The sequence below is a fragment of the Amaranthus tricolor genome, chromosome 15 (assembly GCF_026212465.1).
Source record: "Amaranthus tricolor cultivar Red isolate AtriRed21 chromosome 15, ASM2621246v1, whole genome shotgun sequence".
NCBI classification, from domain to species: Eukaryota; Viridiplantae; Streptophyta; class Magnoliopsida; order Caryophyllales; family Amaranthaceae; genus Amaranthus; species Amaranthus tricolor.
Window position 1 is genome coordinate 17,183,482 of NC_080061.1, and position 27,785 is coordinate 17,211,266.

General features: G+C 35.0%; 2 protein-coding genes across 9 annotated transcripts; one reads left to right on the top strand and one right to left on the bottom strand.

Annotated features, from left to right (window-relative positions):
• Positions 1-9,408: 9,408 nt before the first annotated feature.
• Positions 9,409-12,931, top strand: LOC130801241 (pentatricopeptide repeat-containing protein At5g11310, mitochondrial). Of its 3 annotated transcripts, XM_057665038.1 has the most exons (3): positions 9,421-11,409; positions 12,241-12,335; positions 12,405-12,931. In XM_057665038.1, the coding sequence occupies exon 1, from the start codon at positions 9,500-9,502 to the stop codon at positions 11,246-11,248; it is 1,749 nt and encodes a 582-aa protein (XP_057521021.1). In that variant the 5' UTR covers positions 9,421-9,499; the 3' UTR covers positions 11,249-11,409; positions 12,241-12,335; positions 12,405-12,931. The 3 variants fall into 3 exon arrangements, with proteins under 3 accessions (XP_057521019.1, XP_057521021.1, XP_057521020.1); XM_057665036.1 differs by having other exon boundaries at positions 9,409-11,409; positions 12,241-12,931; XM_057665037.1 differs by having other exon boundaries at positions 9,421-11,398; positions 12,241-12,931.
• Positions 12,932-13,571: 640 nt separating this feature from the next.
• LOC130801242 (protein TIFY 8) lies at positions 13,572-27,494 on the bottom strand. Of its 6 annotated transcripts, none has more exons than XM_057665043.1 (5): positions 27,176-27,493; positions 26,068-26,249; positions 25,510-25,964; positions 25,315-25,402; positions 13,572-13,904 (listed from the first exon to the last, which is right to left on the bottom strand). In XM_057665043.1, exons 1-5 carry the CDS (start codon positions 27,312-27,314, stop codon positions 13,896-13,898), a joined length of 873 nt encoding a protein of 290 aa, XP_057521026.1. In that variant the 5' UTR covers positions 27,315-27,493; the 3' UTR covers positions 13,572-13,895. The 6 variants fall into 6 exon arrangements, with proteins under 6 accessions (XP_057521026.1, XP_057521027.1, XP_057521024.1 ...); XM_057665044.1 differs by lacking the exon at positions 13,572-13,904 and adding an exon at positions 14,511-15,109 and having other exon boundaries at positions 26,068-26,166; positions 27,176-27,494; XM_057665041.1 differs by lacking the exon at positions 13,572-13,904 and adding an exon at positions 14,513-15,163 and having other exon boundaries at positions 27,176-27,494.
• Positions 27,495-27,785: the final 291 nt, after the last annotated feature.

Sequence of the window (27,785 nt, forward strand, 5' to 3'; positions counted from 1 at the left end):
ACACGAACGACCCACAATCGCCTGAATGTTGCTTGTTCGCCATTTCCAGAGACGTTTAGGCTTGACCCAAGTGAGAACTTCACCCATTCGCCCAAATTGGGGTCTCTTCTGCCGAATGGATTCCCTGGGTGCTCTTCGTTGCTTCGTTTAAGTGCATATTGGTTTCCGATCTTGGCGGGGCCTCAGAATGACTTGTAGTGCTTGGGAATGATTCGGAATGTGTCTTCAATCATGGTGTCTAAGCCTCGAACTCGTGCCACTTAATCTCGAAACCTCTGAAAATACCTGAAATGACCTTTAAACACCTCGAAAACAGGAACAAGGTAAGATCGAGTGGAATATCTATAAAACCTATGTAAAAAAGTGAGACTCGACACTATAATGGGGATATAAATGTGCTCTAAAATAAGCACATCAATAAGTAATAATTATCATTAATTATAAACTAACTAATATAAATGTAGCACTACAAAAATTTCCATGAAAAACAATATAATGAAATAATTTGAATCTATTAAAAAGAACTATTGAAACTATCTACCATCAAACACAACTAATAAGCACCAAGTTACTTACTAAAGGGTATTATTAGAGTGTTTGGTGAAGAATTTTGGTGCACTTTTATCAAATGATTTCTTAGAGCAGTGAAAACCCTAGTTACTAAGGAATGTCTTTCTTGACCTTTGTGCGTACTATTGGTTTATCCCTTGCGGTATCACACCTTTTTCTTAGCTTTGTGAGTTTAGTTAGTTGTGCGTTTTGACATTGTAGCTTCCTATTGGGTGTAAGCTCGGCAATAAATGTAAAGTTCATATTTTGCCCATTTTATGGAATCTTCTCTACTTTATCAGATAAAGTAAGCCCTAGTTATTTCATGCAAGATTGAATTACACTATAGTAACACTCTTCTACTGCCATGCATTTATATGTATGTTCTTATAGAGATTTGGATAGATCTTCTAGCAAAGTGTGGAGGATTGTGACCCAAATCCTAGGATCTTGCTCTAAACACATACAATTATCAATATTACAACATTAACTATCTATTAAGGATAAAAGATCTCGCAACAAAGGTGAACTTTGCCTTTAGGAGCAGCTCGTAATATGCCTGCTTTACTTATATGGTGTATGAGCTTAATCCCTATGGGACTAATTCCTAATAACAAGAAAAAATAAGTGCCTTAAATCCTTAGGGGTAACTCGATTTCCTCTGAATCCCACTAAGGGTCTTTCAAGAGGCTCTAGGTGATAAGTCTCATGTTTCAGTTGTCTCAATCAGTCCATAATAAGAAGGTTAGCAGTACTACCAGTGTCGACAAGTACGCTTCATAAACTCATTTCTTGACATCTAAACAGAATCACATGCATATCATAATATGCATTATCAAATATAGAAGAATATCATATCTTTGATACGTGAATTTCAGGTTATATAATCAAATAAGAAATACTAAAATAGAGATAATAGAACGTCAAATGTCGTTCCTCTAATGTTGGTCCACAAGCATCGAACAGATCACCACACATGCTAGTGCGGAATAAAAAAGATCATTTTCTCATTTTTTTTGAAATGAGATGAACAAGTGCACTATTTATACACTTTTGATCACCCTTTCAACTCCCTAAATGGAAGTTACAAACACTAACAATAGTTTTAATGTGTGGTTTATTTCTCAATTAAACACACCATCAATACATGCAATAAACTCCTCATACATAAGTGTTCCATGAGCATCTTATGTTCTTGGTGCCAATATATATCCGATCGATTACTTATATGTGTGATGTCATAGCACCCGATTCCAATAGTAGTAAATTAATCATATTAGATACAGATCATAGTTGGTTTCTAGCAAAACACTATGACCATCTAAAATAATCGAATGTATTTAATCTCCATAATTCAACCCGTTTATATATAGTAATTACACTTGATCAAAGGACAATAATTTCCTTCAATCTCCCACTTGTACTTGAACAAGTGTGTAACCTCAAATTCCTTAAGTCACTTAATGTCAAATTTGATAGCATAATGATGACTCACGTCATCTATACTAATGTTCAAATTTATTTCTTGAAATATGAGTTTGAACTATCGAAACAAACGATTAATTCTATAATCCATTTGAGCACGGCCATGCATTTTTTCTGTTTTTACTCTTTAAGAGACCAAAGACACCAATCTAAATAAGAGGAAGACTTATCCAGTCTTGTATAACCAAAACTCCCACTTAACGTTTAGCAAACCTGAGCATTCCCTTTATAACCTCCTTTAACAACACGACATTTTTTAGAATATCAAGAGAACACTAATCATTATATGAGAATAGTGTCATACTCATGTCAAAGAAATCCACTAAATATAACAATAAAATTCTCCAAACATTTTTGAAGAACATCAAGTAGGTCAGTCTAATATGTATCTCTATACATACCTATGTAAATGACTAGACATCTTTATGTCTCTATAGCCCATGAAACTGCACTATCAATCAACTTACAACTAGTCCACAAAGAAGTTCATTATGTCTATGATTCGAACTAGGGATAAATAATATTTTAAATAACTTCAGTTCAATTATAGGGTTTCATTTATCAAATCACGTATTTGACAAACCTACCGAATGTTATAAAATACGTTCGACATTTTATTTAATACCAAACCAAGATTAAAATTGAACAATAATTTTATAATAATAAAATAGTACACAACTAAAACCAACATATCAAAGTGCTTTAACTTTGTGACTAATTTTATAATAATAAAATAGTACACAACTAAAACAACTCTCCTATATGTTTTAGCTCCAAAACTCTTGTATAACTCTTTATACTTGAGTTAAGACTAAGGTTTAGTTAATGAATATAATCCAATAGAAATTTGTATACTTTCAAGTTTACTTAATTTCAATAGTAGAATTTTCCGTAATGCCATGTTTGAAACTCTTTCAAACTAACATCTCTTTTAGAGTAAAGTTAGTAACCTGATAAAAAATCGAAACTTTCTATATCTTTTAGAAGCTAGCATACGTTAACTTTTACACTCTTATTCAAAAACATCTATCAAACTAAGAACTTATCTTTCAGTTCTATTAAGGTACTACAAGATGGTCTTAATCATCGCCCTATGGTCAATATAAGGGCACGACTAGTTTCTCCTTGTCATAATCAAAGCATAAGAGAATTCTAGTCAAGTACGTACCATACATGATGGATTCAATAGCAGAAGCACATGAAATCCTAGTCATCCTCTTAAGCTCAACATATATCATTCGACATTGTTTCTTACTAAGAGAAATGCCATGAGACATGCGTTGGAAACACTTCTTAAAGCTATCCATTTTAAGTTATCAAAAATATTATCCACATAATCTCTTTGACAAAGTTCAATCATCTATGTCAATCTATCTTCACAGATTTGGATGCCCAAGTTGTACGAAGCATGTTCAAGATATTTTATAGAAGAACAACTACTCAGTCAAGCCTTTTATAGACTCGAACATCAATGCATTGTTCCTTATGATCAATATGTCATCCACATACAATACTAAGAAAAACAATAAAACTCACACTAACATTCTTGTATACACAAGATTCTTTCGAAATTTAGAAGAAACAAAACTATTTGTTTACCTCTTAAAAACGAATATCTCTACCCCAGGATGTTTGCTTCAGTTCACAAATAAACTTCCAAAGCCTAAATATCTTCCTAGAGATTTTAGGATGTACAAAACTATTAGTTTGTGTCATAATATACACATCCTCTAAATCACCATTTAAAATGTTGGTATTGACATTGATTTGTTTAATTTTGTATACATAATATAAGATTATTTCTAGAATTATCCTAATGGATTTAAGCATAGCTGTTTACAAAAAGTTCATCTCATAGCAAATAATATGTAGTTAACTTGAACCTTTTGCCACCAGTTATGCTTATAGACAACAAATTGTCATTCATGTAGTATTTATCTTATAAATACACTTGTACTTGATACATCTAGCACCTTCGTTTAAGTTTTTATCTTATAAAAAAACTTAAACTCAATGGGTCTAGAACCTTCGGACAAGTCAACCAAGTTCAATACTTATATGACATACATGGATTCTATTTTGGATTTGATGCCTCCAAGCCATATGTCGAAGTAGGATTTGTCATCGTTGTTACGTAGGTTGTAGGCTCCTCCTTATTTAATAAAAGGACTTCATGACTTTCATGAATGAGTCAACCATTCATAGGGTTACCTTTGGAGGTTTTATTCTTCCTACTAGTCCTACGAACTCGGACAATCACATGAATGTATACAACCAGAGTAGTACAATACATAAGCTCCCACTAGAGAAGTAACATCCCTTGGCTTTTAAGATTGGTCATCTTAAACTCCTTCAAGATAAATATTTTCTCCCACTTGGCTTTTAAGAAAGATATATTCTTTCCTAAAAGACACCTTCACAAACCAAAATATTTTTGCTTGCTTAGAGTTGTAGAAGTAACATCCCTTGGTCTCTTTAATAACCCATAACGAAGACCTTATCGGATTTAGGTTAGAGCATATCTAGCTGTAAACATTTTGCATATGCTTTACAACCCTAAATCTTTAAACAACTTAGGAACTCTTCCAATCTATAACTAATATGGGGTTGTATCAACAACGTTGGATGATGAACAACAATAAAATTGCATTTACCCAAAATTAAACGGAAAACTTGATTAAGGCCCATCATAGAATGAACCATTTCTAATAAGGTTCAATTTCTTCTCTTGAACACATCACTCATATGAGATGTTCTAAACAGAGTTTGTTGTGAAACGTTTCATGGAAATTTGTTTATTGTTTCTAAATTGACTTGACTGACCACTATGTTTGCTCATTCAGGATTTACATTCTAATTTTGAGGCTAATTCTTTAACGAAAGTAACATACTAACATGTGAACTTAAAAGCCAAAGCAGAATTGTGACACTGGTTTATTATTTTGTTAGATTCTCAAAAGGCTAGAGTCATGTAGATGATGTGTGTTTTTCTTCTTTATTTATTGTTTCTTCTTTTATTATATTGTATATGTGTTACTAAATCAAATTGTTTTTTAAGTAAATATAGGAATGTCATCATAGTAAATAGGGATACATTGCAACGTCAATTGATTCGTGATAGCTAGACGCTTTACACTCAACATTGCAAGTCATCAAAATACTTGAGCATCATCGGTCATCCCAAGTGCAGAAACATTATTTTTGTCTTTGATATTTAAATTTTAAATAGAAATTTTTTAAACTTTATTGGTATTTTTCAATACTTATACAATTATGATAATTCTTGATGTTTAAATTATTTCTTAATTTTCGATGATTTTAAGCTTTTATTCGTGATTTAAAAAGAAATTTGTGATTGACTAAAAGCGTCACAAACTACAGAAAAGGATGTCAATAAGCGTCACAATATTGCACATAGTGATTTTATAATGTGCCGCAAAACCATTTAATGATGGATAAAAAGCGTCGGTAATATAAATAGTGACTAAATAATTCAAAATATGACACAAGCGTAGATAGCAATGCTTATAAGCGTCGTAAGAAGACAAATAGTGACGCCATATAACGTCGTAAAAAGACAAATATTGGCTTAAATGTGTCTTATAAAGACAAATAGCGACACTACAGGTGTCACTAATTAACAAATAGCGACATTACAGGTGTCACTAATTAACAAATAGCGACACTACAAGTGTCGCTACTTGAAAAATAGCGACATTTAAAAGCGTCGTAAAATGATACTTTGACATAAAAAATTAGCGCAAAATAACAAATAGTGACATGAAAAAGCGTCACAAATTTGAATTTTGACACAAAAAGCGTTGCAAAAAGAAACAAAAAATGACATTAAAAAGCGTCCTAAATGGTGAAAATTGTGACGCTTTTTAAAGTGTCGGTAAATAGTGACATTGAAAATAGCGACGCTTTTTTGAAGCGTCGCTAAGCTATATTATGTCGCTTTAAAGTGTCGAAAAATGTTTTAAAAAAAGGCATCACAAAATGCCTTGTTTTCTTGTTGTGCTAGTTGTGGAAATTTTGCTTTGATTGGTTTTTTAGATGCGCATTATGCTGGTTCTAAGGTGGATGGATAGAAAAAGTACATTAGATTCTTGTCAATTCTTTGGGATCATCTTTGATTTCATGGTATTCTAAAAAGCAAAATTCAGTGGCTTTATCTACGGTAGAACCGGAATATATAGCAGCCGGTGCATGTTGTTCTCAAATTTTATTGATTGCACAGCAGCTTCGAGATCTTGGAGTTAATCTCAAAGGTAATCCAATTAAGTGTGACAATGCAAGTGCAATCTGTATTACTAAAAATTCGGTACAACATTCACGTTCAAAACACATTGAGGTACGTCACCATTTCATACGTTATCATGTTGAAAAGGTAACGCAACTTTATCTTTTATTCCTACAAAAAATCAATTAGCGGATATATTTACAAAGCGTTTAAGTCCTGATTGTTTTGCATATATTCGTTTGGAACTTAGAATGTTGAATGATGTTGCATGAACTTAGGGGGAGTAAGGGTTAAATAAATATTATGCATATAGTTAACGGGAGTTAATTTAGGTAATTAATCAAATATTTTGTATGAGTAGTGGACATAAAAATTTTGATATGATTGCATGCGGTTATGTGTGATTACGGTCAAACATATACAAACATATATATATATATATATATATATATATATATATATATATATATATATATATATATATATATATATATATATATATATATATATATATATATATATAAGTGTTGAAAAATTAATTTCAATTCCTTAAACTATATTTTATATATAAAAATAGGATTTAAAAATTAAGTTCCTTTAATTAATAAAGGATATTTAATTTTTTTAAACTATATTTTTGTGTTTGGAAATAAATCTTGGACGTTAATCTACATCTTAAATGTCTATTTCATGAACTTAGTCCTAATTCAACTAGAACTTAATTAGGGTCGTCATGATTATGATTTATACTCACTCCTTCACGTCACTCATACTTACAAACCGATCAATTTTTGTTCCCGTTCATTATTGCTTTTTCCCAATTTTCAAGTCACAACTTTATTGTGTACAAATCCATTGTACTTCATTTCCCTTTTTAAACCCTTGGGAACCGTCTTTTTTATACACATTTTTTTTCATCACTCTTGCTTTCCCTTTCAAGAAACAAATCCTTCGTCTTTAAAGCTTTCCAAGAACTCATCCATGGCACCGAAAAGAAAAATCACTCGTTCTTTTGCTAAATTTGAAAAAGGCGAGTCATCAAAGACTCTAGGGCTTGAAACTCCCAATCTATCCATTCCCTCACCCCTTACTGCTGTAGAAGTGCCTAAGACTTGGTTCGAAAATCATACGACTTTTGATAAGTGGATTGATGTTTTTAAGCACCGTTTCATCTCTTTTGTTGTTATCTTGGATTACACATTTTTCTTGTTTGAGGATTTCGAAATAATTTCTTCTTTCGTAGAGTCTTCTCCTAGAAAACTTTTAGACCCTAGTTCCATCTCCTATCCCACTTTGGTTAAACTTTTCTACTGTAATCTCTCTTTTATTAATGTAGATGGGTTTCCGGCCTTAAGGAGTTTTGTTAAGGGCCAAGAGATTGTAATATCTAAAACCGTAATCAATGATTTGTTTAAATTCTCTACAACTAATGATGATTCTACCCCAAATTCTATAGCATTTCAAAAGCTAAAGATATGTTTGTTTTGTCCTCTCATCTTAATTTTTCCCCTACCCGTTAGTTAACCCATAATAGATTAAAAAAATAAAAACGAAAAACAGAAACGTCAAAAGTAAAAAGTGTGGTCAACGGTTAAAATTGAACGGGACCGGTCACTTGGTTGAATACTGGTCAAAAAGCTACTTTGGAGACTGTAATTCGCAAAAAAGGAACATTAAGGCTGTAATTTGCAAAAGCATCAAACATTAAGGTTGTAATTCGCAATTAATTATTATTATTATTATTATTATTATTATTATTATTATTATTATTGGCAAAAGATTTTTATTTTCATTCACCTGAAAAGAAGAAACATACACCCAAAAAAGCAAAACACATGGATACCGTCTCGGCTTAATTACATCAGCATGAAAAACGAGGTCCACCTTCTATGAAGGGTTTCCTCTCCCTACTCTACATGTGCATTGAAGCAAAGAGGACCCACAAGACCCAAAAATTATGAAAGTTGAGAATTGGTTTTAATTACTCTTGTTTGAGGTTGAATTAATCAAAATTACGAAAGTTGAGGTTAAGATAGAATGTTATTCAATAGGTGATTAGTGGATTAGCATCCTAAAAAGGAATAATTAACTTCTCACCTAAAAACCCAGATGATATAATCAACATTGATCCTAAACCTCTAGTCCTATGCATGTTAGTTGGGATTACCATTATCCTATACCTTTTTCTTATCGAGTCAAATAACATTTACATCTGTGCGTTCTTAGTTTAGTTTGAACCTTCAAAACTTGGTTGCTCCATAGTGATAAATTGGTTGAATTATCTTATCACATAGCCTCCCTATGATTCGATCCGTAATCCAATTACAATACCCATATATTTACGATAATTAAAAATAATACCCTAAAAATCACCTTTATAGGTGCTTAGTTTGAAAATCTGTTCAAAATGAATGCTCATATGCGTATTTTCGTGACTAGTAAATCGAGAAGATAAGTAAAGATGTTTTTTGATTTTTTAGAAGATATGTAGTTAAAAAATAAGTTCAAATATTAAAACAAAATTAATAAAATTAATATTAAACTAAATAAGTATATAAATTTAAATACCTTCTCCGTTCCAGTATACTTACTACATATCAGTTTTACGCAATCCAATGCTTAATTTTGATAATTTATATCTTAAATTATTCTTAACTAAAAATTATAAAAATTTGATATAATAAAAGTATTCGATCAAACAATTTAAATAAAATCCTACTCGACTATATTTCATCTTATACATTAGTTGCAAACTTGCAATATACTCCCTCCTATTCACCTTAGGTGTCCCATTTACTTTTAAGACACTATTCATTTATCACTCTTAAATTGCATTTTATTATTAATCTATAAGTTAAAACATAGTCATGTGGGATCTTATTTGATTCGTTTTGATGTAAAGATTATTAATATCAACTTTTTATAATTTTTAATTATTCATAATATATTAAGGATTGAATAAGTGTATTGGATAGAGTGCAGAAAGTAAATGGAACACTTAAGATGAATAGGAGAGAGTATAAAATAAGCTTGAATGATAAGTAGTATCATTATGGGTAATGTAGCAAGTAAAGTTGGAGGCTTGGATCTATTAAACTGTTCTTGGCTAAAATTGAGCATGATTTGATAAATGCAATTTGAAAAAACATAAAATTGAGCAGAGAAGAACAATAATGAACTTGAACGGCACTCTGAGAATTGGCGGGAACTCATGAATGCAAAATGTCTCGGAATGCCATTTTTCTCCGTCCTAAATTCATCCGCTTAATCACTACGTCTATCCCTAAATTTCCTAGTTTCATCCACAATTTACCCTTTAAGCAATCGATAACTTGGAATAAACCTAAAATTCAAGTACCCAGGTTCCAATTGATTCACACCCTTTCTTCTTCTTCTTCGAGAAACCCTAATCCTAACCCTAACCCTAACTTTTCAGAAACCAATTTCAATACTGTCTGCACGATCCTCAATAATCCCGAACCCATAACATTTCAAAACCTCGATAATGCTCTGCATGAGGCTCGAATCGGACCTATTGAACCTTTATTGCTGGCAATCTTCAAGAAATTCGATTCTTCGCCAAAGCTGGTTTTCTCCCTCTTTAGATGGGCTGAGAAACAACCTGGGTATAATCCTTCTAACTCAAATTTCAATTTAATGATATACGTCCTTACAAAATCTGGTGAATTTAAGTGGGCATTGATGGTATTGCTACATGAGATCAAGACGGGTAATGGCTCTAAATTAGTTTCAACTGAAAGTTTAGGGGTTTTGATTAGACATTATGCTAGATTAGGTGATGTATTATCTGCTATTCGTATATTTGAGTTTGGTAATACTTTGGAAATTGATTTGTTTGAACTTTTATTAAATGGGTTGTGCAGATATGGACATCTTATGGTGGCTTGCGAATGTATTGATAAGAAAATGGATTTACAACCTGATTGGGTTCCATCAATTAATGTGTATAATATGCTGTTAAAAGAATGGTTTCGAGTGCAGAATTTAAAACAGGTTGAACGGGTTTGGTTGCGAATGAGGTGCGAGAAAGTGATCCCTGGAATTGTTACTTTTGGTATACTTGTTGAAGGATATTGTAAGGCGGGTTTTGTAGATAGAGCATTAGAGCTGTTTGGTGAAATGAGAAAATATGGCGTTGTCCCTGATAGGATGGTGTATGGTCCAGTGGTGGATGGATTATTAGGAGCTGGGAGGTTAAATGAGGCTTTAGGGGTTTTGGAGAGGTTTTTAGTTTTAGAGGTGGGTCCCACTTTTTCGACTTTTAACACATTAATTAGAGGGTTTTGTAAGGCAGGTGATCTCAATGGGGGTGGTAAGATTCTCAGGATGATGATTAGTAGAGGTATTATGCCCACTGCTATGACATATAACTGGTTCTTTAGGTATTACTCAAAACATGGGAAAGTTGAAGAGGGAGTGAATCTTTATAGAAAGATGATACAGTCTGGGTATGAGCCGGATAGTCTGACATTTCATCTGATGTTGAAGATGTTGTGTGAGGAGGAAAGATTGGATTTGGCTATGCAAATTAGGAATGACATGAGATCTAAGGCTCATGTTTTAGACTCGGATATAAGCACTATGTTGATTGATTTGTTATGTAAAATGCATAGGTTGGAGGCAGCTGTGGTGGAATTTGAGGATCTGATCCAAAGAGGTTGTGTGCCAAATTATGTTAGCTATCAGACTCTGCATCATCAGCTAAAGAAGAAGGGATTACATGAAATGGCAGTGAAAATTTTTGATTTAGTGTCTACTGCACGGTCTTCAACAACATTGCCAAAAGAATTTGGATTTGACACCTTTCATGAAAGGAGAAAATGTATCATGCAGAAAGCCAGGGCTATGTCAAATATACTGAAGACAGACTCACATTCTAAGGAGCTAGCCAATAGTAGACCTTGTAAGAGGTCAAATTTTCGTAAGACATCAAAGTCAAACAAAGGTTGACCTATAATCTAGGGCTGAGCTTGTTTTGGAGTTTGTATATGGAGTCCTATTGTATTCCCGAAAGGCAGCCAGGCAAGCATGGAATTTGGTATCACATGAACTCTTGAAAATGACAAGCCTTGAGAAAGCCTAAAGCTATGAGGCAGTGAGGTATAATTTACGTAAGTTCATCATCATACTCTTTAACCTAATAAAAATACTTCCAGCCACCTTGATAGTTTGTTGATTGTGCAGCCTGGAAATTATCTCGTTTGCTGAGTTTAGTCCCACATTACATTTATGGACAAATTTCCAAATGTAGAAATATACAAATTACTTAGCAGAATCAGGACTATCCATTTATAAAAATGAAAGATAAACATAGTACAGTTTAGGAGTATTAGTTATTGTTATAGCTGCTATGTACTCTTTTATGTTGTATGATGCTGTACAGACGTTTCATCAGTTACACTCTCAGAACTCATGAGGTTTGTACTTGCACGTTAGCACGTAACATTTTTATCTCAATCTACAGTTCAGAAACAATTCTGGAGCACAAGTGCCGATTCTTGGATGCAGCCGCAGTGGTAGTAACGGTTGCAAAACCACTTTTGCAGTCAATGCAGATGGTTTCCCCGTTTATTGTTGTTGCATCCTATATTTTGGTCGCAGTAACCTTAAAAACCTTTACGATACCTGTGTGATGAAGTAGTCCGCACTATGGTCTGGACCATTTTCCTTTCATCAAATCCTGTATTACATATAGTGCTACTCCATAAGCCTATCAGAAATCCCCCTATTCTATTTTCAGGCATAGGCTATACTGTTGCTAATATAAAACTGGGCTTCAGGCCTTATATACTTTAGAGTCCGAAAGCAATGAATCGGAGCATGTGACTTTTCTGCTGTACAATAAAGAAATCTACATATACGTAATATTCTCATTTTCAGAGTGAGTAAGCTTGGTCCATTTGCATGAAATCTGCTAACTGTTTGTTCCCTTGCTTGTTTAGGAACAAATACTGCTGGTGTGGAAACTGTTGGCACTGGCAATTTAGCACCACGGAAGGAGCAGAACGTCGCATCAATCACTAACAGCCAAGAAGAGGTATAGGCAGTCGTGGTTTACTGAAACATTAATCAACTATTAAACCTTCCCTAATGTGGCATCAAATAGGAATGTTGATGATGGATTTGAAGTTGACTCTCCAGTCTGTCATGACGCCTAATCTCAATCAAGGGATAAAGCCTAAACTCCATTTCCTCGAAGTATGAGGACATTGCTGTCAAGTGCTTTGATCAGATAAACCTGTTAAGATTCGTACATGTTACTAGATCTGAGCTTGAGAATATGCTGACTTGTTTTAGTCGTCTTGAAGGAGTAGAAGTTGGTTGGCTCTAGCCTCTTGGAGAGGGTTACTCTGATGCATGAAGCAAAATTGGGCCCTTCTTTCCTGTGGCCAAATTCTATATGTATATTCATTTAGGTTGGAGAAAGAGCCACATTTATATGGCCTATTTGATTTAGAGATACTTTTGCGAGAGACCGTCTCCCGTTGAGACGATCTCAAACAAAGAGCTCATATTCTAATAATATGTATTAAACGAGCTATTTATCATGTATGAGAAGGCGTCACATGATGAGACCGTCTCATACCACAATATGTGTTTGATTTACCTTCATTGAAATTAGCAAGTTGTATGTATTCGCTCTGATACATGATGATTCTAGTTCTTTTTCGTATTTTTTTGGTAAGTATAAGTATAAGGGATAAGAAAAAGAGAGTTAAGGATTAAAAAAGAAATAAGAAATTAAGGCTGTAATTCGAGCACAACTAGCTTCCGAGACTACTTTTTCTTTCATAAGATCTTCCCCAAGGTGATGTGAAGGAAAGGTTGATGGCACTCTTCAGAGATCTTCCCAGGTTGCGTAGTTGTGGTCAAGTCTTCCCATAAAACCATGATTTTGTATTGGTCACCACGAGTTGAAAGTTTGCACAAAGGAACCCAATATAATGAATTCTGGGACCCTCTCCATGCCAGTTACCTTCTTTACAAACTCCCTCCTATTGTTATGATTGCTGAATCTCAAACAATTATGTGAATTAGAAAAGAGAAATTTAGAAGAGAAGTTTTATTTCATAAACTTTATTACACTCTTATGTCCCCTTTTCATACTACTAAGAGCCTAAAACTAACACAAACATCCACTTATTACTAATTACAATCGTACTATACTTAGCCACTATTCCGTTTTGTTTAACTTCCAACCATTGCTATTTGCTCACATAAGGAACACTTATTTATTGGTCGGAAGTAATGGATGGCAAGTTCTTTCAGATCGTCCTATGATTTTAACGGTACCCAACTATTTGATTCATTGGATTGCCCATGAAAAGTAACGACTCTAATGCCGTATGTGATGATTTTGGTTCTATTTGGAATTTTTGGGGATATGATTCTATAAATCAAATCAAAACTAAACTTCTCGATAGTGTAGCAAGTAGTGTCCGTGGTTGTCAAAATTATGATCCTTCTTTGACTTGAAATATTTTGTAGAATCAAATCATTAATTTCATCAAATTGTACTTGCATAATCATAATATTACAATCATATCCCCCTTGTCGACGAGCAAGGTTAATTGGCCTATCTAAGCAGCTTTGGTAATTATCTGACCTGCATAAAATATTGTCATTTAGAGTGTATAATGGTTATCGGAAATGATAATTAGTTAAAACAAGTAAATTAATTAAATAAATAATTAATTACAAATATTCCAAAATTGCAAAGTTACTAATTTTTGTGGAAAGTGTTTTTCACGGATCGCAAGTTTTCAAAGCAAAGTTTATGTTTCGGAAACAAACACAATTTGCAGGTCGCGACTTTTGTCACTGGTTGCGAGTTCGCGGGGTCGCGAAGATTTTCACTGGTCGCTAGTTTCGCGTTGGTTTTTGCAATGTTCGTTTTATTCGGTTTTGTTAGTTATGCAATAACTACCTACGGTAAATATGGTTATATTAACTGAATATTTGGGATGGATTGATTTAATATCAACATTTATTCGTGAATCGATGTTGCGGTTCATGAAATGACATATTACTTCATGAATAGTTGTATGCTCTTCTATAAATATAGAGGGCATGTGTAAGTTATTTCTTACATGAGATATACATGGAATATACATGTGATTTCTGAATCTTATCCTCTCTAACACTTTACATAGAGAACTTGCAATCCTCGATTGTAAATTTCTATTTTCTTCTTCCACTTAAGCTTTCTCATGTCGTTCTAATTTTCTTGTGCTAGGAATTTAGTGAAATTCTTTGTATCTCAAAACATATTTCAGCTTATATTCCCAAACACTGTAGTAGGGAGAAAATGATATTTTAGGATAGAGCATCTCGCTTAGAATTTTTATCAAGTCACATACAAAATCTTCTTGTTACTATTTCGATATATGGTTATTCCCGATGATGAAGTTCACATTTGCTGTATGTTAAGCGAAGGTTTAAACTTGTCATATGTTTTTGTAACCTACTAAGTTTATGTAACTTTATTTTATAAATTTGATTAATAAAATTAAAGTCACAAATTACAACATCAAATGTAGTGGATTTAATCGTCACAAACTACAAAATCACTCGAGAAACGCCATGAATACTAGACGTTTAATTAGCTGAACCATATTTACTTTGACAAAAAGCTATGCACCGGCAGATAGTAAGTTGTCATATTTTTATGCAAAAGATTGGTCACCAAAAACACTAGAGCTATCACATATTCTTTCCACTGGGTAAAACAATATCATTTGTAGTCATTTTTGGTAAGTTTGTCGACCAAGTTCCTCCATTTGATCCCCCTAGAGCCATTATAACATCTGCCTATAAAGTTATCACACGCAAACTTATCAGGCTATCAGCTGAAGCATTGTAAATCTGAAAAGATGAATGTAAAATTAACTGTCTTTCGCATTGCAAAATATTTTGTTTCTGTTGTGTATGGGATATGATATTTAGTGAATAACAAACAAAAATAAAATGCACAAAGAAACCAACCAAAATAGAATAACAACAACAATGAACAAAGACACAAGATTTATGGGGTATCTATGGATATCTCCCCCTCAAAATAAGTTTCTAATTATTAATATATCAACATACATCAATGACTCAACTCATACAAGCCTTGAGAACACTATCTCAAGATAAAGATTGAACCTTTAATGTCAATCTCACACAAACAAGCAAATACAAGATGAAGAACTTTAATGGTTGAAACCCTAGTTGCCTCACTTGTATTTGCCTCTCTCAATACCCTAATGATGCTCTAAGACCCTCTTTTATAGTCTCATAACATATTAGGAAGCCTTAGTACAAAACCCCAAAATCCCACTACAAACTGAGAACAAAACAGAAAACTCGCGTTTTTGGATGTTGTTACTCGCTCGACCAAGTCGAGCGCCTCTTTTGAACATTTCGTTTTGGTCTTGGTTAACAGCTCGAGTGAGCCACTTTGCTCAGCCCACTCGAGCAAGCCTCCTTTGGCATTCCACCTTGCAATCATCAAAGTATACCAAGTCTTCCACCTTGATCACTTCATCAAGTGATCCAAACTTCAATCCTCTATATATTGCACTCACATCTTCAAACTTAAGTGTGCAAGATAGTGTGTGAGCTATGAGGTGCTCGAAGTCTTCTCTAATGGCTAGATTTGGGACTTGGCACAACAGTTTCAAGTCTCTTAAAATTGCCACATCCAAGTGTTTGACAGTGACAAGAACATTCATAAATTTCTCACTAAAATTGAATTCATCAACTAATTGAACTGGGCTTGAGTAAGCAGTTTGGATCATAGTTCAACGTCAGGCGTATACGTAAATATATATGTGTCATTATAGTAAGCAGTTTGGATCATAGTTCAACGTTGGGCGTATACGTAAATATATATGTGTCATTATAAGTTATCAAAGTTGTCCTTATACCCAACTTAAAGTCATCTAAATAAAATTAAAAATTTGAGCATAAATGCATCAATAGGTTGTGAACCTTAGATGTGTAGAAACTTATTTTATGAGAGATTTATGATGGGATGAATACTAGATTCAGCATAGGTTATTATATATAGCAGTTATAATCCCTAGGTTAGACGTATTTCATTTTGTCCCTGACAGGCTGACATCCCATTATTAGAGTTTCAAAATTTTGAACATTAAGGGTCATTACAACAGAAAATACGTATTAACCTAAAAGATCTAATTGCTTTCGTTCTTCAAATTTTTCCTGTGCTATGGAATTAGGTAGCCTTTGATTTTATCTATTAATTTGTTCTTCTAATTCAACATAATAGATCTTGTTTGTTAGTAATGATTTTCACCATTTTTTTCCATCAATGAATTTCAATCTTTTTTCACCAAGAAAAAGAAAACAAAACAAAACAAAAAAACTATAATTGTATCCATAATGGGATACAACAAGGACAAGAAATCTATGCTTCCAAAGATCTATTCTCTTCACCTGGAAACTTGAGTGCTTACCTAAATTTTAATTATTTCTGTTAAGTTAAATTTTTTATCTTTTATTGTTTATTTAACCAAATTCATTTTCACCAAATTGGACTTAATCTAGGTAGCAATGCAGTCATAAATACATCAAGAAAATTGAGGGAGAATAGGCATTCAGTAACCCCTTGCTTTTAGAAAAATTTAAAACAGAAGGGAATCTATTAATCCTGATAATAATGCATTTTCAAAAAATAGCCAATCACATGGCTAATATTGTGAAATACTTGTAGTCTGTCCTCAGTAGCAGATGAAATACAAATTGACAAGCTTTTTCTCCTGCCAAAAAGTAGGGAGGTAGGCTAGGCATATTCGATATGGATTTCTTTATTACAACACTTCATTATGTCAATGTCATTAAATGACTCCCACCTAGGCGGAATTTGGGGGGTCGATCTATGCAACCTACCATGATAACAAACTAACAGGTTGTTTCGAACTAAATCACATGCTTTGGTAAATTGTTTGAACTCGAAAAAGCTCACACCAAAGCAGACGGATAGGACATTACACAAATGAATCACTGTAAAGATGTTTATAGCACCAAAAAAACACTTGTATAATCTTTTCAATCCATTGAATGAAAGCATAGGAATGGTGGTTTGGTGGGTAAACTTCTTTTATTTTCTTGTTGTTAGTTTCTTCATTAAATAGAACTTTTTAAAAGTAATTATAAGGGTTGAAATGAAATTATGCTTTTTGGTGGCCTTTGCAAAGATGTAGAACGCTGTAAAGACAAGCGAACTATGCAAGCAAAACTAGCTTCGGACTCTTAGCTGTTAATATAATATTAGTACTACTATCCGACAAAAATATAAAAGCTTTACTACGAAGTTCCATTAAACTGACGCACAATTCCAATTGGAAATATTACATTTATAATTGAATCAAAAAGGAGTTTAATAGAAATTTATTAGATTTGCAGCTGAATGATTGTCAACATTTACTGTTGAAAGTTGTATTCATGCAGGATCAGGAAGTAGTACCACGTCTCTCCTCACTCAATCTAGTCTTGACAGCCAAGCATCAGTAGTAACAAAGAATGCCACGCAACAGGAAGCATCTGGACATGAGGCTTTAGACTCTAATGTATATATTGTATTACTGAGTATATTGTTAGTAGGTTGTTAGTTAGTAAGGAGTCCTATTCGTTTTAGTTGTTTTCTTTCAGCTGGTTGTATGTTATACATTCATAGGCTCTCTGGTGTTTGATTTATTCGATCAATAATAAGTATTACTTCTTACATACATATATCCTTTCTGAATTTTATGATTTACATCCAACAACAGATAACAAGAAAATTTATTAGTAATCATAATCAGAGCAAACCCAAGCCAGTGGGTTTATACGATTGAGAAGGTATCTTTGCTTGGCGAAGTTCAGGTGGCGGGAGGCTTTGGTGCGACGTCATCCCCAAGGACGCTTGCCATGTCTTGTTGGTCAGGCCTTGGTTGTTCGATAGGAGAGTCATTTATGATGGCTATACAAACACTTATTCGTTCAACAAGGATGGGAGCAAAATCACACTCATTCCCAACTCCAAACTGTAGGAAACTGAATATTATAGAATATTTAGGAGATCTCTTATCTTAGGCAACAGAATTATTCTAGGCTGATTGTTAGCCATTTTTACTATTCTTCCTTTATTAGTTTAGTGATTAAACATGTATATATAGGAGGCCTATTCATTGATTAATATATGAGAAACACAGAAAACCCTAATCATGACTCTTTATTTTCTGCTTATAATAAATTTAATCATAGTATCAGAGCCATAAGGTGTTTTCCGGGGACCGGCGACACTGTTGGCTATCATCATTTACCTACGAAACACAAACCCCACATATGTCTGAATCAGAATCAAAATCAAGCACAAACCAGCAATTGATGAACATGGAACAATTGGAACAAATGTTCCAACTGTTTCAAAAAATGCAAAAACTCAATACAGCCAATGAACAATCAACCTCAGATCTGAGGGTCACTGAAAAATTGAATTACCAGAATTACTCTAAACGGTGTCGTCTAATGAAAATTGCACTTGAAGGAAGAGGGCGTCTCAAGCACATCATCGAAGCCCCTCCTCCATCAACTGATCCGAATTACCAGAAATGGAAGCAACAGGACTCAATGGTTTTGTCCTGGATCATATCGAACATCGAATCAGAACTCATAAACCAATTCCTTGATTACACAACAGCATGTGACTTATGGAATGGGATTTCTGTCCTTCTGACTAGTGGTCATGACGAACTTCAGATCTTCGATCTGAGTTCGAAAGAAAGCTCAATTAAACAAAATCAAGGGTCCATAGAGGAGTATTATGGCTGCCTAGATACTTTGTGGAAGGAAATCGACCGTCGTATGCCGAACCCTATGAAATGTGCTGAAGACATAACCATATTCAAACACCTTTATACAAAAACAAAGGTTGTTTCAATTCCTGGCTGGAATTAACGACACCTTCGACAAAGAAAGGAGAGACTTACTCAACCAAGACCCACTACCAAGCATGGAAGCAGCCTACGCCACCATCCGGAGAGGAATCAACAGACGTGGGATCATGACCCACGTTTCATCACTGGGACTGGGTCCCTCAGAAATAGGTAGTGGGCTAGTGGCAAAAAACTGGTCCGGAAGATCGTCATACCGGCAGGATGAAGATAAATCTCACCTCAAATGTAGCCACTGTGGTGGAACAAGACACACAAAGGAGGGTTGTTTTAAACTCATAGGCTTCCCGAAGTGGTGGGACGAACACAAGTAGAGGAAGGCCGCCACCAAGGCCCAGCCACGAACTGGCGGCAAGGCACATGCAACTATTGGCGTCTCCACCACCACGGCGCCTGACACTACTCACTACACAAAGGGAGGAAAAACCATGGAAGGTAACACAGGTGAAACAACAATGGAGGAAACAGGAAAAAAGACGGAAAAGGGAGAAACAACAACCGGGACGGAAGAGAGAGAAACAAGGGTGGGAGGGTTTCAAAACTTACCTAAAGTAAGTATTTATACTCACAACCCCAACCAAATCCTAAAAGTACCCACCCAAGGAAAAACTCAACCCAATATCCCAAGCCCAACTGCACACGGTTTTAGGCTTCTTTGTAACCCCCCTTCATCACAATGGATATTCGATTGCGGGGCAACAGACACAATGACATTTGATCCCCACGATCTTGTATCTATTGGGGACAAAACCCAAACTCATATACAAACTGCTAATGGGGAGAGTGTAGAGGTCCACCAAGCCGGCCCGGTTCATGTTTCATCGTCCTTACATTTAAAGAATTGTCTCTTAATCCCTAGTTTATCTCATAAATTATTATCGATCAGTCAATTAACAAAAGAAATTAATTGTACTGTTCTTATGACATCTACTGCTTGTATTGTGCAGGACACTCGGACAGGGAAGATCCTTGGGCGTGGTACTGAGCGAGGAGGCTTGTATTATGTGGACGAGGGGACTCACAAGGGTCATACTTTGCTTACTCATGGGTCGAATGAACAGCAAATGTGGATGTGGCATAGACGTCTAGGTCACCCCTCACTAGGGTACTTAAAACGTCTTTTTCCATTGCTTAATAATTCTTATAAAACTTTGAACTATGAAGCCTGTGTGCTAGCTAAAAGTCACAAACATTCGTATTTTCCCAGTATGTCTCGTAGTAGTAAACCTTTTGATTTGATCCATTCTGATGTTTGGGGTCCAGCTCCTACGTTTCATACTCATGGTTTGTCTTATTTTATTACCTTTGTGGATGATTGCGCTCGTATGTGTTGGGTTTATTTTCTTAAACATAAAACTGAAGTTTTTGATACCTTTGTCAAATTTTATAATATGCTTCAAACTCAATTCCAAACACAACCAAAAACTCTTCGATCAGATAATGGGAGGGAGTACATAAACCAAAAATTTCAGGATTTCTTTTCCACCCATGGCCTTATCCACCAATCTTCCTGCCCGTACACTCCACAACAAAACGGAGTCGCGGAACGGAAGAACCGTACCCTTCTTGAAATTTCCCGAGCCTTAATGTTCGAGGCCAAAACCCCTGCACATGTCTGGCCCGAAGCTATCTCTACTGCCGCTTACCTCACCAATCGTCTCTCTACCAAAACTCTCCAGTTCAAAACTCCCCTTGAAACCCTTCGATCCCACACTACTATTCCACCTTCTCACTCCCTTCCTCCTCGCATTTTTGGATGTGTTGTGTATGTGCACTTGCCTACTCATACTCGACACAAACTTGAGCCACGAGCAATCAAATGTGTTTTCCTTGGGTACGGGGTTACACAAAAGGGCTATCGATGTTTTGACCCCATTCATAACAAAATGTATACTACCCTTGACTGTGACTTCTTTGAGGACTCCTATTACTATCCCCAGCTTAGTCTTCAGGGGGAGACTAAGGGTGAAGACCTAAGCTGGTTAATACACCCTTTTGCTATAGACTACAAAGAGGAAGTAGGTAATCCCACCGATGTCTCCACTGACACATTAATACCGCCTTCTTCTCCTATCATTCCTGTTCTGTCTGAGCCGTCCCGTGATTCTCCCGAGATAGAGGTAAACTCTGATCCAATCTGTGATGTTCCTATTATTACTGATGAAAATGTACCTTCCTCTAGTGTGCCTCCCTCCAGTGAGAATTGCAGATATGAACTCCCTCCCAGGAGAACCAGGGGAGTTCCTCCCAAAAGATATGATCCAGAGTATGAGGCACTCCAATCTCGATATCCAGTAAGTCAAGGTGAAAATGGGAATTTGTCAAAATCTGTTGTTGCCTTTAAAGCTTCCCTCTACTACAATAAAATTCCCCGAAATGTTGATGAAGCTCTCCAAGATCCAAAGTGGCGAAAAGCCATGGAGGATGAAATTACAGCGCTTAATAAAAACAATACTTGGGAAAAATGTGTTTTGCCTAGAGGAAAGAACACTGTGGGCTGTAAGTGGGTGTTCTCCATTAAGTATCATGCTAATGGAAAAATTGAAAGATACAAAGCTCGTCTTGTTGCGAAAGGATATACACAAACATAGGGGATAGATACTCTGAAACCTTTTCTCCAGTTGCGAAGATTGACACTATCAGGGTCCTGTTGTCTGTAGCTGCTAACAGAGAATGACCTTTGTACCAGTTTGATGTAAAGATTGCTTTTCTTCATGGGGAGATTGAGGAAGAAGTTTTTATGAGGGCTCCTCCAGGGTTTGCAGATGACAATGGACAAGATGAGGGGTGCAAACTTAGGAAAGCTTTATATGGTCTAAAACAGTCACCTAGAGCTTGGTTTGGGAGGTTCACAGCTGCAATGAAAAAGTTTGGGTACAAGCAGAGTAATTCAGATTACACCTTGTTCCTCAAAAGAAGAGGAAATCAGATCACTTGTCTCCTAATATATGTGGATGATATGGTAATCACAGGGAACGATGAACGAGAGATTAAAAATCTTAAGAGGAGGTTGTTCTTGGAATTTGAAATGAAGGATATGGGAAACCTAAAATATTTTTTGGGAATTGAAGTCCTAAGATCAAGGAAAGGGATCTTCATTAACCAGAAAAAATATATTCTCGATCTTTTGGCAAAAACTGGGATGATTGACTGCAAGCCAGCAGAAACTCCAATAACAGTCAATCATGGGTTACAGACTGAACTAGGAGGAGAAATGGCAGAAAAAGAACAATATCAGAAGCTTGTGGGAAAACTCATATATCTCGCTCACACTCGCCCTGACATTTCATATGCGGTAGGCGTCGTTAGTAGATTCATGCATTGTCCACAAGTCCAACACATGGAAGCTGTAATGAGAATTCTCCGATGTCTGAAGGGAACAAGTAATCGAGGAGTATTGTTTGGGAATAATGGTCACCTGAATCTCATGGCTTACACTGATGCAGACTGGACGGGAGACATAGATAGCAGAAAGTCTACATCTGGTTACTTCACTCTGGTGGGAGGGAACTTGGTTACTTGGAGAAGCAAGAAACAAAATGTAGTGGCTCTATCAAGTGCTGAAGCAGAGTTCAGAGGAATAGCTAAAGGAGTAACAGAAACCCTATGGCTCAGAAAACTTCTATGCGAACTAGGCTTTCCACCTAGAGGAGCATGCAGATTGATTTGTGATAACCAGGCATATGTCAGCATTTCCAATAATCCAGTACAACATGATCGAACAAAACATGTTGAGGTCGATCGACACTTTATCAAAGAGAAACTTGAAAATCAGATCATCAGCCTCCCTCTGGTCCGATCTAAAGATCAACTTGCAGATATCCTCACAAAAGCTGTTACAGCTGAAGCATTTGAAGAAGCTCTATGCAAGTTAGGCATTGGAGACCCTATGACCTAACTTGAGGGGGAGTGTAGGAAACTGAATATTATAGAATATTTAGGAGATCTCTTATCTTAGGCAACAGAATTATTCTAGGATGATTGTTAGCCATTTTTACTATTCTTCCTTAATTAGTTTAGTGATTAAACATGTATATAAAGGAGGCCTATTCATTGATTAATATATGAGAAACACAGACTTATAATAAATTTAATCACAAACCAAAGTCGAAGAAGCCGCACTCATCACTCACAATCATCAATGCTAATATGTCTTGTATTCCAAAGAGATTACTTGTAGGAAGTTCGTCGGGTTAAGGAGATACAAAACCCCGGAAGGGCGAATTACTCACCAACAATATCGTACTCAACGAATCAAGTTTGAGGACAAACTCCGTCGAAAAGGGAGAGAATGTTGGCGCACCTCCCTCATACTACAAGCAACCTTTTGATCCCCCTTTCAAAGATCATCCTTAGTTCAAGTCTTGCCTTGATCAAGTTTTCAATTTCTTTTACTAGCTTTAAGTTTGTTTATGCTTGAGTCGAACTTTCTATGTTTAAGCTAGATGTTTAGTTGTTTAGTTTGAAGTCATGAACTTTTAATCTTCATTTTACTTTAAGTATTTTAGAAGATTTTTAGCATGTACGAAAGCACAAGATCTTGAAAGCAAACAATATCGAAGCTCATGTAAAGGCGTGCAAACACATGAAGAAATTCAGTCCAATTGGACTAATCATACACGAAAAGGAGTCGAGAATTCAAGTCAAATATTCAAGCATCTTGGCGTGTGAAATACTTGCTCAAAACCGTCATTATCAAGTCTTGTTTGAGTCCGAGTTAGCTAAGGTAGTTATTTGTAGAAGTTATTTATAGTGTGGTACTAGAAGTTAGAGTTAGTTTCTACTAGTTATTTTCGGTTTTTGTAAGTAGGAAATCATGGAAAGGAAGTTACGTAAGGAGTTATACATTGTGGGAAGTCATTTCCCACAAATGGAGCAACATGGGTGGCGGTTACCAAGTGGTTACCAACCGACCACTTTTGGTAACCACCAAACGGTTGTGGCCGGTTCTCCCTCATGGTTTCCTTAGTAGTTTTGAGTAGTTATTTTTTTCGTTTTTGCTTTCCTCTATATATGCTTAACTTGTACTCCATTTTAATCAGTTGAATTTATTATAAAGAAAAACCCAAAGCAGCTTTGTTTCAAATTCCCATTGTTTGTATGATTCTTGGATTAGAGTTGTATTAGCAAAAGTTCTTATGCTTAGTGTAATTGCCGACTATACTTGTGCCTTAAGAGCCTCCTAACTTGCTACATAGATTTATGGTGAGTTTTGAGTTAGCCAATTATCTTGCTTTTGTTCTTTGTTTTTCAAAATCAACACAAAAACAACAAAATTCTTTTTCTTTTTCTTTCAACATTTCATCCCTCTCATCCCTTCCATTGTCCTTTCCTTTTTCCCCTTGTTGAGAGCTTGTAAGAACCCCTAAGTTATACGCAATCTTACAACGGTGGTTTGGTTGGATAACTTCTTTTATTTTCTTCTAGTTGATTTCTTCATTAATTTGAACTTTCTAAAAGTAATTATTAGGGTTGAAATGAAATTATGCGTTGTGGTGGCCTTTGCAAAGATCAAGATCGTTGTAAAGACAAGCTGACTATGCAAGCAAAACTAGCCTCAGACTCTTAGTTGTTAAAAATGGTTTAGGGCAAATTATGAAGACAATAACGAACACTTACTTAGTAAGGGTAGAAACGTCAAAATGGTGAATTAAACGGAAATAGACAAGAATTTAACTGATAATGCTACGTCAGTTAGATAGTGCATAAATTGGATGCTACCATGTGGAAAAATCTTACAAAAATGCTATCACTTGCGTTTCATGAAAGTTCGATGCTACCATGTAGAATTTCCCGTAAATCATCAACCTTGCTTATGGTTTGTATAGAGGTTTTTTTTCAGTAGTAAAATTTTCTTTTTATCAAAAAAACGAAACGAAAGAAAATACATCCTCCCTAATATCCGTAATACCATCCTTCAAATCTTGATCGTTTTCCTAAGGCTAACATGATGTGGCTGACAACAATGACAATAAAACATACGCAATTTCATATTAATATGTGGCGATTACTAGTAGTTAGACAAAGCAAAACCGCACCTCAGACTCCAGTTCAAGTAAAGAAAAGGTCACAAACCTTATTCAGATGGACATCATCAAAAACGTGCACTTGACCACCATAAATTATAGTCATTTGGCTGCCAGATGTCATTAGTCCACGAGAACTGCCATTCAGTAAATACATTGGTATGAATTATGATACAAAAGTAGAAAGTGATAAAATAGGTTCAAATTGGTTATTAGACAGCAAAATAAAGGACCATCTTCCTACCAAGGAGGGTTGGAACATTCTGGTTCAAAGTTATGAGCAGCAGAATTTACGTTGCAACGATTTGGTACCAAACCAGATAGGTCTCTCTCAGAAACTGGATTACTGCCAGCATTGATTGAATTTAGAATACCAGAGCCTGTTTTCCCAGTTCTAGATCCTTCATCAGCGGCCAACTGAGACAAGACTGATGGATCAGAACCGTTGTCTCTCATTCTGCTCAAGGGCACTTGATAAAGGAGAGGAGAAGGCTTCATAACACCACCATTAAATGGCATATTACTCCCTCCAACATTCGTGGGAATTGACCTCTCAGAGTTGACATAATTGGCATTGGTGTCTATAGTTGTTTGAGAAATGAAAGAAGAACCTGGCCTAATTTGGTGAGGTACGCCGTGAAGAGGTGCATCAAAAGGCGACATTTTGAACCTCTCTCCTCCACTTGCACTACGTATCATCTAGATTGAAGCACAAAAATATATTTTTATAAATAATAAGAAAATATGGTTTGTAATACTAAAACAAAGGAATGTCATACAACCATACGCATCAGGCATATACCTTCATCACATGGGAGCTCTCAGGAATCATCTGCGGAACCCCCTTTCTTGATGATTCAATAAACTTAGAATCCGAATGACTCCGTTTGCTACCCACAAACTGATTGCTCACCTCAGACACAGAAACATCAGTTTTTGGACCATAACTTGATATTCTCTCCAACTGAACACTCATTTTTCTCTCTGTCATTTTAAGTGGGAATCTAATTCAGTTCTCATTGAAGAAAATACACGGTAACGAAACCATTTAGCAAGAAAAATGGCAGTACAAGAGCCACAATATCAAGAGACAACCATCTAGCAAGTGCATGAACACCATGTTGGAGAACAGCAACCAATTAGTTAGTATAGCAAGAAAAAAATCATTAAAGTTGTCTCGACCTATATTTCAGCTGCAGTAACCTAAAAAATTTACAATACCATGATGCTAGGGATATTTTGCACTATGCTAGGTACATTATATAAGTGTTTTGGAGTGATTTAAAACATAATTTGAATTAAAATTATTTACTCTGAAAGAGGAAAATCTAGAAAGAAATGTTGATGGAAACTAAGCAAGTGCAAGAAACTATCTAATTTTCTACAAAAGGGACTAAATAAATTAAAGGTGCAACTAAATTACAAAAATGGTTCAAGAATACTGAAGTTTCAGGAATTCATAGCACCGTAAAGTAACAATCACTTATAATACAAAAGCAGAACAGAAATCCAAATAAAAATGAAAAATGGACACAAAAAGATACACTGAACAAAACCCACTAATTACTAAAACAGAAACTATGCAAAGTAGCTGAAACGAAGAAAAAAAGCTCAAAACTTTTCTCATACAGTATGCCAAAAAAAAATTTTACATAAAAAAAATAAAAATAAAATGCTTACTTCATTTCTGTCTGTTTAAAAGCGTATGAAAAATTAAATTATAATGTGAGAGCAGAACTCCATAATGCATATGAAAAATAGGCCCAAAATTTACATTCATCAAGAAACCCACTAATAATTACTAAAACAGGAACTATGCTAAGAAGCTGAAATAAAGAAAAAAAGATCAAATCTTTTCTGATACAATATTTATAAAGAAATGAAGTAAGATTCAAAGATGGAGAAAGTACCAAAGGGAGGAATGGAAAAGGTGGGTGCTTTACAACCAAAAAAGTCATGGAAAACAGCAGGAGGAGGAGGGTTTGAATCAGAATTAGTAGTAGAAGTTTTGGTGTTACCACTAGTCATCATAATCACCATTGTACCCATTTCTTCTCCATTTTAATTTATTAACATAAAAGGGTGATGACTTGGGATTTTGCAAATTGGATTAAATTTGGAATATGATTTCAAATGATTTGATAAAATGAGGGATTGGTCATTGGTGGCAGCAAAAGAGCTTGATTGTTAGTAAAGGGCGAAGATTCTTCACTGACAATAAGAGAGAGAGGAGTTCATTAATAGAGTTACAAGCAAAAATTACCTCAATAATCTAATTATTATTTTCCTATATTAATCTAACTTTTAATTATAATTAATCTCAATTTGAGTATCACTTACCTAAGATCTTTATCGTCTAAACGGTGATCGATTTTTGTATGTTCATTACTAAAAAAAATAAAATCAAAAATCAAAAATATTATAATTTAAAAGTTAAAGTCGAAAATAAACGTACTTGATCTCTCTTCTTAATTTTATAAAGTTTTTCAAATTGTTTTAATTTGATTTTGTATTTACTTT

Excerpts from the sequence above, each read along its gene's own strand:
- LOC130801241 (XM_057665036.1), top strand. The coding sequence starts at position 9,500 with ATGTCTCGGAATGCCATTTTTCTCCGTCCTAAATTCATCCGCTTAATC.
- LOC130801242 (XM_057665039.1), bottom strand. The coding sequence starts at position 27,314 with ATGGGTACAATGGTGATTATGATGACTAGTGGTAACACCAAAACTTCT. Across the intron at positions 26,250-27,175 it reads CTTTTCCATTCCTCCCTTTG|AGAGAAAAATGAGTGTTCAG; the intron begins GTACTTTCTCCA and ends TTAAAATGACAG. Across the intron at positions 25,403-25,509 it reads GAATGTTCCAACCCTCCTTG|TTCTCGTGGACTAATGACAT; the intron begins GTAGGAAGATGG and ends ACTGAATGGCAG.